Source organism: Sciurus carolinensis, chromosome 4 (assembly GCF_902686445.1).
Source record: "Sciurus carolinensis chromosome 4, mSciCar1.2, whole genome shotgun sequence".
NCBI lineage: Eukaryota > Metazoa > Chordata > Mammalia > Rodentia > Sciuridae > Sciurus > Sciurus carolinensis.
In genome coordinates this window covers 66,048,527-66,061,402 of record NC_062216.1, presented here as the reverse complement: position 1 = coordinate 66,061,402, position 12,876 = coordinate 66,048,527, and the positions used below count along the sequence as shown (strand labels likewise).

The 12,876-nt window shown below is 35.2% G+C and overlaps 1 protein-coding gene across 10 annotated transcripts in view; it reads right to left on the bottom strand.

The window, feature by feature from the left end:
* Positions 1–12,876, bottom strand: part of Erc1 (ELKS/RAB6-interacting/CAST family member 1) — a 550,337-nt gene that overhangs the window by 428,193 nt on the left and 109,268 nt on the right. For all 10 annotated transcript variants that reach the window (XM_047548604.1, XM_047548601.1, XM_047548603.1 and 7 more), the window contains exon 3: positions 11,152–11,568. In XM_047548604.1, the coding sequence (XP_047404560.1) occupies positions 11,152–11,568 (417 nt within the window). The remainder of the gene's footprint in view (positions 1–11,151; positions 11,569–12,876) is intronic.

The following is a 12,876-nucleotide window of genomic DNA, read 5'->3' as shown; positions in this document are numbered from 1 at the left end:
TAACAATGGTCCACTTTATGCTCTGAATAGCCCTTGCTACTCTGGCACTGTTTTCTTTCTCTCCTCTCCCACCTCCCCAACCCACCCAATCTCAGCAGAAACAATTACCTTTCTTCCCCATCCTAGGCAGAGTTATCTGTCACTTGAGTACACACCCACCACAGGATGGAAGTAATTTAGATCTTGGGGATGGTACCAGAAGATCTCAGAAATAACTAGCTCCCATATTAACAACTAAATTACAACTCTGACAGAACAGGTGGAATGTAGCCTTTGAAACACCTCTTTAAAACCCCCTGTTCCCAGATGGGCAGAATCACAGCCTCTGGAATAGGAGTCCCCTGTGCTTCTCCTTTGCTTGCAAAGCAAAGCCAAAAAAAAGTGCCTTTCCTTTTTCTCAAAACCATGTCCTCATTATTGGATTGGCATCAGGGACAAAGATCAAGTTTTTGGCAACACTACCACCCAACATGATACACTTTAAAAAAAAAAAAAAAAAAAAAACAAAAAAACTTTTAATCAACAACCTCCTCCTAACTGAGCTTGCCCTCCACTGCAATGTATTCTAAGCAGAGAACCTTTTAAACAAAAGTTTGACCTTGTTACTCCTATTATGAAAACCCTGTCTTGGGTCCCCATTATGACTTAAAGTACAGCCAAAGTCTTCTTGGTAGCTTATAAAAGTTTATGCCTTATCAATCTTCCCTAATCACTATGCTTCAGTCACAAAGGACTCCTTGCTGCTCCTCAAACAAGCTGGGCATGCTGCAGTTCCCTGAGACCTTTGCACAGGCTACCTGAACTCTTTTCATTCAACTAAGGGAACATTTCATCTCCTCTTAGTCATGGCTCAAATGTCTCTTCTACATTATTAGGTTTATTAATTATGTACTAAAACAAACTAAAATCAAGAATCCTTCGGAAATTAAGGGCAACTTCCTGATAACTTTTTTCTGCATCCCATATTTCCTTACACCGAGAATAAAGCCTAAAAGACTGCCCCCCGCCACCCTCCACCACGGTAGCCCCGACTATAAAGAGGGAAGTCATGAAGTTAAGAATAGGAACTACCTGCTCTGGCCTGTCTAGCACAGGCTAACTTAAATCTGCATATCTATTTCCTGACTTTTGTCCTTGTTTGTTGCCTCTTACATAAAGCTTTTCTGGTACTTCAGTTTTCTGAAGATGGAAATTTGAAACATAAAATTTCTTCTATCTTTCTTCAAAGCTGATTTTGAATAAAACCTATTTTCCTGCCAATCTGACTCCAAACATTTGCCTCTCCTATACTATGGATCTTTTCCTTTTTGTTCCTAATGCATTCCAACCACCCAAAACAATCTATAGCACCATGAAAGAACGCAAATATTTGTCATGTCAATAAAGAATATATTTTTTAAATAAAACTGTACAATTCATTTGTGAAAACTGTTAAGAAGAAAACATCCACAGTACTATAAGAGAAAAATCAGAGGAATTTTGATGAAGTCTAGAAGTCTTATAAGATTTCCTCAGGAATACTTGAGAGCTAAAGAATGAATGAAGTTAGAGTGTAACTGCATAAGGAGAGAGAAAAACTCACAGATGTTCTCAGTCAACTAAAATTCAGAAAATGACAAGAGGAAGTTGAAAAGTTGGAGTTGCCCTGCATATTACCCACATATCACTGAAAAGTCTTTCTGAACTCCAATGTATACAAACACCCGAGCCTGAAGGCTGCTGGTCTATACCAACCATCTTTCCTTCCTCCTCTCCTGTTTATTCCTTTTGCTTTAATTGATTATACAATATCTCATAAGATCCCTTTACGCACAACAACATCCTAATCTGGCTTCTTTTCCTTCTCCTCCACTAAAATAACTCATTATCACCCATCAAATTCAGGTTGCTAAATATAATGAATGTTTCTGTCCTAACCTTCCTAGAACTCTCAGAAACATCCAGAGTAATGGCCCACTCCCTTCTAGATACTTGGTTTCTTTAGACTGTTATGGCATCACACTCCCTGATTTTCTTCTTTTTTTTTTTTTTTTTTTTTTTGTTGTTGTTGTTGTTGTTGTTACCAGGGATTCAAACCAGGGTCCCCAGCCCTTTTTATTTTTTGAGACAGGGTCTCACTAAGTTGCTTTGGGCCTTGCTAAATTGCTGAAGCTGGTTTTGAAATCCTCCTGCCTCCTGTTAGGATTACAGGTGTATGCCACTATGCCTGGCCTCCCCTGATTTTCTTTATTTCTCCAATTGCTTCTTCTCTGTCTTCTCTGCAGGTTCTTCCTTCTAAATTAAGACCTCCAAGTCTCAGGTACTCAGGACACTAAGGTGGGAGAATCATTTCAGCCATCCAGGCAGCCTGGGCAACATAGCAAGATCATGGCTAAAAATAAATAAATAAATAGATTTACTTTTAAAGATCCAAACTAAATTAGACCTCCAAATGTTATGTAGCAGTCCTAAACCTACTCTTTGCCAATAAAAACTGATCTGTACTACTTAGTTTTACATATAATGGAGATGCTGGTGGTGAGTATCTAGGCCTGCCTTCTGCTCTGATTTCAAGACTCATACCTCACTGTCCATTTCACGTCTATTTAGATGACTAATAAGTAATCAAATTCATTTTTTAATACTGATTTTTCTTTTTGCCTAGCACTTCATTTGAGATGTGTCTTCACCATCTCATTTCAACAATACTGCCATCCCAGTAGCTCAAGCTTTTCACTCCTTCCCATCTACAGCATTTCACTCCTACCCATCTACATTTCCCACAACTCATTTTACAGTAGATTCTAATTGTTCTATCTCCAAAAATATTTCTTCAATCTACCCATTTCTAATCTAGTTTAAACTTAAATTACTACACAGACTCCACCGAGTTTTCTTCCATTTTCTTTGTCCATTCTCAAGATAACACTGGAGTGATCTTGGCAAAATAGGAAAGAACATCATGGTACTAATCTGCTTCAAATCCTTCAATGAACCTCCAACTATACTTCTCCCTCTCTGCAAGATCAGCACAATAACGGGAGCTAAGAGACTGGCCCACATGTCATAGACTATTAGAAAATTATACAAGATGCATGAAACAACTGTTTTAAGACACTAGACAACAAGCAATTTGAGACTATGATAATTTGAGAGAGGAGACATGAGGTGATGGCCCAGACTTGCTGTCTATATATGATACAGGGAAAGAAAGATCAAACAGAATTTGAGACAAATCAGTGAGTAAGACTTCTAAAAGCAGTGGAAATTTATAGAGCAGAATAACACCAAGAAGAAAGCTCACCAGAAAAGCATCACTATCTAATCTGGTGGGGTACCCTTGAGTCTTTGGCCAAATACTAAGCTCTAATGTCCAGGAAAAATTCCACAAGGTCATATGAAAACTACAGAAAGAACAACTCTCTGGGAACTGGGTTGAGCAACTACCTGTACTACCATGAGCCTGAAAAAAATTCAAGTTCCAAAGAGTCAAAATGGAGTAAACACAGAGACATTTAGCAGAGACACCAGAAAGGTCAAGCCTTAAGAGGGAAGTCTATACCAAACCAGCCCTAATAGAGTTTCAAAAGTAAGTCTTGAAAAGAACACAAGTAAATTAACTCTTGTAAGCAAAACTTCATTAAGGAAGACAACAGAATGGAAGCATTCAATTATCAATGCATCCAAAATGTTCATACTATAGAAACAGATTACTACACGTATAAGCAGGAATATACAGCTTAAAACCAAGAGACAAGTCTTTTGACTGAAATAAACACAGAAATCACAAAGATGATGGAATTATCATTCTAACTAATAAGCTAAGAAATGACTGAACCACATGAGGAAACAGGGAATTAAAAGGAAATCTGTAAGAAATTTAAAGCAAATTTTTGAAAAACAGACAAAACTAAGCCATAATATTTAGGGGCAGCACTTACGAATGATATTAATTTAGTATGTTAATGTAATGTAACTATTGTAATATTAGAGATATAGATGTGATACATATAATAAAAAGCAAAGGCATGCTTGCTACAAAAGCCAGAATAGTGTTTACTTTTAGAGGGTAGAGGCAGAGTTCTGACAGGGATGATGTGCCCAAACAGCTTCCAGGTGGCTGTTAAAAGTTCTCTTTCTAGACCTGTGTAGTAGTTACAATTCAACTATAGTATATGTGTTATACTACTTTCTGTATGTTGTCTTTTTAAATTTTTACCAGTCTCTTGAAACCATCTGCTTATCTTCCATCTCAACACCTAACACATTAGTTCAGAAGGTAATAAACTCCCAAGTGCATTTAAACAAACTAACCAGCTTTCAACTTATCTACACTGAATCTACTTTCCATTCTGTAACCAGGTGATACACTGGATACATAGTAGATACTTTAGATTGGATACATAGTAGGTATTTAATAATATTTGTTCAACAAATGAGTGTAAACTTTTTAAAAATATACACAAAAATAAAATAGACCCTCTAATTGTAAACAATCTTCATATATTAATAAAATCCTAAAACCTACACTTTGACATTTCTTATTTGGTACTTGTATACACACTTGAAAATATTTAAACTGCACTTCTTTGAAATACTTCATAATTCAAATTTTTACTTTAATTTTATCTGATTTTTCCTCTTTCTTATTACCTAATTTCATCAGGTAAGTTTAAAATTCTCTACTTTAAGGTGAAACTAAGTTCAATTGTAAATTCTGCAAGCTTACAAACAGGAACTAAAAGAAAACAAACTATTTGAATTTTTAAAAATTGCATATAATAAGGACACAGGGAGAGAAACCATTCACAGGCATAAAGCTTTCCTATTGAGACATATGAAAATCCATCACTCTTAGCAAATTTATATTCAGAGGCCTTCACATTAAAGCCCATTATGAACACAACTTATAGTCAGTGAGGTCATAAACTCCACTGTCCCACTAGGTACATCAACCCTCTGACCCATGCACTGATAATAATGAGAGGAGACTTTGGCAATAGAAGTGAATGTACTGTTCAAACAAGTATAAAAAGAATATTCCATTTGTTCACTTCATTTTGCTCCTATTGGCCTGAAATTTTTCATTCAAAAAAAAAAAAAAAAAAAAAACTTTAAAGCAGGGATAGATTTATCTGGACCTTGTCACACAATCAACTGTGGTAGAGAGTAGAAAATGTGTTTACATTCTCAAGAATAATGAGTAATCTAGAGTTCAAAAACAGGAACCAAATTTCATGGTTCTCCTTTTCTTTAGTAGGTTTTGTTTTGTTTTGTTTTCTTGTTTTGCTTTTTGGTACTGGGGATTAAACCCAGGGGCACTTTACCACTGAGCCACATCCCCAGCTCTTTTTATTTTTTATTTTGAGACAAGGTCTCACAAGTTGCCCAGGCTGGCCTTAAATTTGCGATCCTCCTGTCTCAGCCTCCCAAATCACTGGGATTACAGGTATACACCACTGCACCAGCAGTAGTTTCTTTTTAAAAGCAAGCCAATATTTAATTTCACATGTGTGTGAACATTTGTAACTGAAAAGCAGTGCTTAGGTCTGAAATTTCTTTTGTTCAAGTTTTAGATTTTAGCCTTCCACACTCTTGGGTCAAGGGTAGAAGCACCAAATATGTGTAAAGCCCTTTCACTGTTCACTCCTCCACAGGAGTTCTGGGTTTGCAGTACTCACGACACAGAGGAGACAAAAATAAAGAAAGGGAAGCTAAATGGGAACCACTTTTTCAGTATCTTCATGAGGCAATGATAAGCAGTATGGCATTTTAACCCTTCAACTCTAGTAACTGCATTATGCTGAAAAATTATGCCTTCTTGCCAAAATAGAAAAGAGGGGCCAATGGCACCACAAAACAGAGGAGGAATAATAGGATGAATAAATGTGATATTCAACTATTCTCATACTACAAAAGATCAAACTAACTTAGGGACTCCCTTTTCTAATTCCACCTATTCACTGTTTTACTTATTGCTTTTCTCTATATAATCTCTATTTTGTTTCCTCCTTGTTATACTTCCAACAGGCAACAAGACTGAAAGGCATTCCTCAAATGTACCAGTTATATTTAGAATTCCTAACCTAGAACCTACTCAAACATGAGCACTTTTTTTTTTTCTATTGCAGCAATCTGTAATTTAAAACATAGCAAAAGACAACATAGTTTCCATTATATTGAGAGTTAAACCTCTAACTCTTGCTATGGTCTTTAAAACCCCCTTTATCTTTTCTTTAATTCATTTTTATTGTAAACAAATGGAATACATCTTGTTTCTCTATCTGTACATGAATTAAGAGTCATACCATTTTTGTAATCATACATTTACCTAGGGTAATAGTTTTTGATTCATTCTGTTATTTTTTTTCTCCCCCCCACCCCAAACATGAGTACTTTTAACCTTAAACATTCTATAAACCCTAACAAGACAGCAGTTGTACTAACAAGGTTTGCTGATTAAAATACTGTATGAACAAAAAAACTAGCAAAATGCAATAATGGTTTTAAACAAACTTGTATTTTATCCACCACAAGAGCTACCTACATTTTAAAGAATGGGAGCATACACATAGGTTTAAAATACATTATTGAATTAGCCTAAAGGCAATACCTGGTGTGCATATGGATTAAAGATCAAAACATTCCATGACCAACCTGGATATCCTCTGCCAACAGACTAAGAACCAAAAAGTGTAGGTCTCAAACTTGGTTTGTAACAGAATCACCTACAAAGCTTGTTAAAACTCTGTAAGTCTTAAGCACTAAGCAAGTCCAACCTGTAATTCAGCATTTGTCCAACAGATGGTCCCACTCTTCTATCAATCAAAGGGAAGGTGCTACAGCAAAACAATCAAAAAAACTAACAATATGAGTCAAACGACACTGTAATTTCAATACATACAAAATATAATAGTTAATTAAAATTTTACTTTTTCCTCTTAGGCACTTTAGGGGGAATTATTTACCTGTTATCTACAGAATCATGTTCATAAACAAAATAAAACTTTTAACAAGTAATACCATATTACCAGATATAACTGTTAGTTTAATGTTACTGTATTTCATCAAATCTAAGATGCCAGTGATTATAAGACACAATACTATTTTATATTCTGGAAATGGGGTAAATGCCTCCAAACAAATCCTGATGCAAATTTTTATTAAGAATTTCTTAATACTGATTGCAAGAATCCCAAGTTTTCACTTTATTAAAAATAATTTAATCAGATACCATTATGAACTGTTTTCATAACTTTGTCTTATTTGGCTACTTTGTTTCAATGTTGATTCACAGAATGTTTCTGAAGATACTAAACAAAATTAAAGGTAACATGAGAAATACTAACAAAGCTCATACATCAACTGAAGTGATGACAAAATGAACATCCATGAGTATATCTTTGAAAACACAAGCAAATATATCAGAACTGCTGCTTTACTGACAGTAACTATAAAATGCTATCTAGTATTAAGACTTAACTCAATTTCACCTTGTTAAGATGTGAAAAACTGCAAGTCCTAGAATGGATGAAATTACTGATTTTTTAGATAACAATCATCTCATAAATAACAAATTCTATGGACATCCTGGTACTTCCAACCCAAAATTCCTTTAGCCTTTCTTGACATATTAGTGATATAATATCATTTATGAGTCATACTATCAAGACACCACTCACTTAACCTAGATTAAATTCCTTGCTAGACTTTCTTGTTCATATCTCTTGTTCATGTCTTGTTCATACTCTCCCTCTGCCACCCCATTTTATTCTCACACAGTAAATTTTAAAAGCTTAATCAGCTCTCATAATCCCCTTAATTAGACAAGTGGAATATTTTTCTCTGGTCCTTTAAAGAAAATTGTCCTGCTATCTGCAAGGATCTTGAAGTCAGGAACTTTGCCTCCTAGAGGGCGTGGCTTTGATTTAGTTCACTGTTATCTCCTTAGTGCTTTGAACATGGTTGGTGTCTAAGAAATGTCTGATGAATGGAATGAATTAATGAATCTGGCTCTGGCTATGTTCCAACTTCTCATCTCATCAAGCCTTCTCCTTGTACAGGATGCTGCTTTTGGCCTTTTTTCCTGTTCCCTCAAAACTTCCCACCAGGTCTTTGAAACTTGTTAACCTCTCTGCGAGAAATGATTTTACCAAAATGCTCTGCAAGGATGAGATCTCTACTTTTTAAATGGTACTTCCTCAAAGACATATAACTTGTTTAAAAAATCCCCTACCCCAACATAAATAGCACTCCACCCAAGTCATTTATTTCATCTTATAATTATGAGTTCATTGTATCTCACCAGATTTTTTAATTCTAGGAAAACACAGACCATGTGTTCTGACAGAAAAAAAAAATGTATATTCAGTGCCTATCCCAACATGAAATACATACTAGAGGCTTAATAAATAACTGTTGAATGAATGAAAAAAGAGAGAGAGACATCAAGTGCTTCTAGCACCTTATTTCTTTGGAAACAATCTTTATGTAACAGTCTACTCACATTACAAAACTTTACCCAAAATATCATTTTAAACTTTGTTGATTATATCTTCTAGCAAACATGTTTAATTTTTTAAGGTTCTTGCTATGGTAAGAAGTCTTAATTGTCAAAAGATTTTATTAAGATCTTTTTGTTTACATTTTCTTCTAATATTTTTATTTTTAAAAACTCAGTTCTTTATTTCATCTGGAATTTAATGTGATGGAATTAGATAAGTGTTTTCCAAATGATAGCCATTACAACAAAACATTCATCTTATTTTTTATATTATCTCTGGGTTCAATTCTGTTTCTTTTGTATAGTTATTTATTTATATGCCAGTAACACATATTTTAATCCAGTGAATCATGTATCATGATCTACTTAGGTAAGTCATCCTGTATTCTTCTCAAAAATAAACTGCAAAATCATTTGGACATGTTTCAAGAACATTCCCATTGCAATTCTGTTACATTTATAAATTTGGGGGAAGCTGACATATTTATATTAGTGTTTCTAACTATGCAATAATGAAAATTATGTTCCATCCTTTCCATTAATGATGCTATTTATTCCATTTCCTTATCTGCCTAACACTTCCAAAATAATGTCAAATACTAATAAGCACAAACATCTTTGACCTCTTACTAACTTTAGTGAGCATTTCCAGTATGTGATCACCAGTAAGCATAATGCTGGCTATTAGTTTGAGATATGTGTTTATAGATACCTTTATTGTACTATTATTTACTCAAACCAGGCTATAAAATATCATTCAGTTATTATTTTATTGAGTTTTTTTGGATTGATTGTCAAAATATATAACATTTTAAAACAGCCAACAAACACCATGAAGTTCTCTTTTCCTTTCATCTAAAATAAATAATTATGTATTGAGTCATTCTGTCATTCATGAAATAAACTCCTTTTACTCATATAGTATTTATACTAATCCTATCATAACACTAATTCTATCTGCTAATATTTTATTATAATGTTCATATCTAAATACATAAGCAAAACTAGTTTGAAGGAGTTCAATATCGTTGTTTCATTTATTTTTTCTAGTGGGTCTCACTATGTTGCCCATGCAGATCTCAAACCATGGGCTCAAGAAATCCTCCTGCCTCAGCTTCCTAAGTAGTTGGGACTACAGGTGCACATAACCTTGGAGGTTTCATTTTTACCTTTATTTATTTTTTGGAGGGGGAGATTATTCTTTTTTCTATAAATGGTTTTGTTTTGTTTTGTTTTGTTTCGTGGTGCTGGGGATTGAACCCAGGGCCTTGTACATGCAAGGCAAGCACTGTACCAACTGAGCTATATCCCCAGTCCTATAAATAGATTTAATTATTTCTGCCAACATTTCAACTTATTCTACAAACATTTTTCAACAAATATTGTGGACTTCTCAAACACTGGCAATACACAGATAAAAATGGTTTGTGTCCCCATAAAACTCATATGTTGAAATCCTAAGTCCTCAGTGTAATGGTATGAGGAAATGGGGTCTCTGGGGGTTAATTAGGCTTTGAGGGCAATCCTATTCATGGGATTAGTGCCCTTATAAAAGAAACCCCAGAGAGCTCCTTGCACTTTGCCACCCTGTGAGAGGACACAAGAAGAAGACAGCGAGCGGTCTATGACAGAGGAAGCAGGTCCTCATCAGACACTGGTACCTTGATCTTGGACTCCCCAATTTCCAGAACTGTAAGAAACAAGTGTTTGTTATAAAAGTCACCCAATCTATGGCATTTTTGTTTTAGTAGCCCAAACAGACTAAGACAGAAAATACACAAGCCTGGTGCAAAACATTAAGTGAACAACAAGGAAGAAATATACACATAAGTGCATACATGTATGATCAATATCTATCTACACATATATACAAAGCTACACAAGGAAGACTTTCACAGAATTGAAACTTAAAAGTCTTAAAGGTGAGTATAAGAAACAGAAAAGAGAATAATCATTTCAAACTTTTTTTCCTGAAGAAATCATTTACACTTGCTCTCAAAATAATTATAAACAGTATGATTATATTTCCTAGAAGATGATGCTATGTTACTAATGGCAACTTGAAATTGTGTATTGGTATCACTGGCGAAGCCTATATTTCTTCCCACATTATGTACATAAGACTAAATATTTGTAGAGTTTCTTATTTTTAAAAACTCATTCTTAAATTCTTAGGTTTTTCCACTACTCTTTGAATTTTACCATATTTCTTATTGTTCCCTGCCAGAATAACACTGCAGCTTTCTACAACCCTTGGCTTTTCAGCATTTATGAACTCAAAAACTCAAAGAAATAGCACAGGCTGAAATATTCAGAAAAACAAAAGTAGCAGAGAGTAGTAGAGGTGAGTAACAAACCAAGAAAATTCTATGCCCCAACAGCATCAACCAGTCTCTGAAAATTAGGTGTGTGTGTGGTGAGGGGCAGGGGATTACAGAAAACTATGGGGCCAGCATATATTCCAGATGATGTCATCTCATACAAATGAGATGATGTCATCTCATACAGCAAATCAGAATAGAAATCAGCGAAACACTCAAAAAAGACAAACTCCCCTTCCAATAGCATGGTGAGAACATATAACTAGCATATTTAACTAGGCCAAAATACCGATTAAAACAAGGGGAAAAATACAAAAATAAATCACAACTGAAGAAGTGGTCACTCACCTCTCTCAGCATACTGTTCTCTTTTTCCTTCTGCTCCAAAAGGCTTTCTAGGTGGTGGACGTGCATCTCTGCCTCTGCCAGCCGTCTTGTTCTCTCATGGTCTTCCTCAGTAGCCTTGGCAGAAAGACCTTTGCTCTGTAACATCTCCAGAAGCTTCTTAATGGACTCATCCCGAGCATTCAGTGTTTGCTTCTGTGTCTCAATACGCAGCTCCATTTCCTCCAGGGTCTTTCGTAGAAGGAACAGCTCTTTGGCCTGCCGCTCATGTTCAGCATGCAGCCTCTGGAAGTTCTCCTCTGTCAGCTCTGCCACACAAGGTTCGCCTGTCCTACTGCTACTGTCTTGCTGAAACAACTGATTCAGGTCCCTCTGGATCCGCAATTCATCCTGGAGAGCCTGGATTGTCATCTGCATGTGCTAGAACCAAGAAAAAAGAAAACCCTAAATCAGCTTTTCCCCTGAAATAGCAAAAACAGAGCAGCTTGGGAAAATAGCTTGAGGTGAAAATAGCTACAAGGTCTGCTTTCAGCAAATCAGGATTCACCTTACTCTGTTTTATAGTTTCTTTAAAAATAACTGAGATAATCTGCAAAATGTCAGTAATTTAACTTGCATTTACTCTAAACATGAAGCAAGATACGTACAGCAGTTCCTTGCTTGGCATAAACTATGATAAACTAAAGACACTGTTTAAAATTAACAGAAAAGGGTTGGGGATATAGTTCAGTTGGTAGAATGCTTGCCTCGCAAGCACAAGGCCCTGGATTCAATTCCCAGCACTGCAAAAAAAAAAAAAAAAAGACAAAAGTTGTGGGGAGGTGGAAGACAGGAAATCTGGAGAAATCTGAATATATTCAATCAAAATAGCTCACCAAAAATATGAAGGATATCAAAACACAAATGACTTTTTGTAAACACTAATAATACGTTATTTAATAAGTGGTTTGCATATAACAGATTGTGCCAAACACATTTTATATGTTAATTCATTTAACCTTCATTATGATATGTTTTTTTGGTATTGTGGAAAAAAATGAACACTATATTCTTTACACATTTTAAGAGTACAATACATTGTTGATGACCACAGGTACAGTGCTATACAGTAGATCTCTACACTTTATTCATTTTAATTGTAAGTTTATACATAATGATTGGTAACTTTCAATTTCCCCCTTTTCCCATCTCCTGGCAACCACCATTACACTCTGATTCTGCAAATCTGATTATTTTATGTTCCCAACCAACATATGCACTTTGTTTTGTTTTTTGTGATATAAGGGTTTTGTTGGTTTGTTGCTTTATTTTTTTGTATTGGAGGTTGAACCCAGGGGCACTCTACCACTGAGCTACATCCACAGCTCTTTTTATTTTTATTTTGAGACAGGGTCTTGCAAAATTTCCAAGCTGGCCTCAAACTGCCTCAGCCTCCAGAATCACTGTGATTACAGGTATATAACACTATAACCAGCTCCAACATATGTACTATTAATTTCAATTTTATGGACAAGGACACTGGGTTTAGGAAAGTTTAAGTAACCCAAGGTCACATGGTGATAGAGCTGGCATCCAATCCAAAATAATCCTCACAGTCCAGTGAAAGAAACTAGTCCACACAATTTAATACTGTGCATAAATTAAGAATAACAATATAGGTTTACATTTATTAACAAAATCTATGGTCACAATATATTATCTTTAAGTATACAAAAGCAGATTATATAA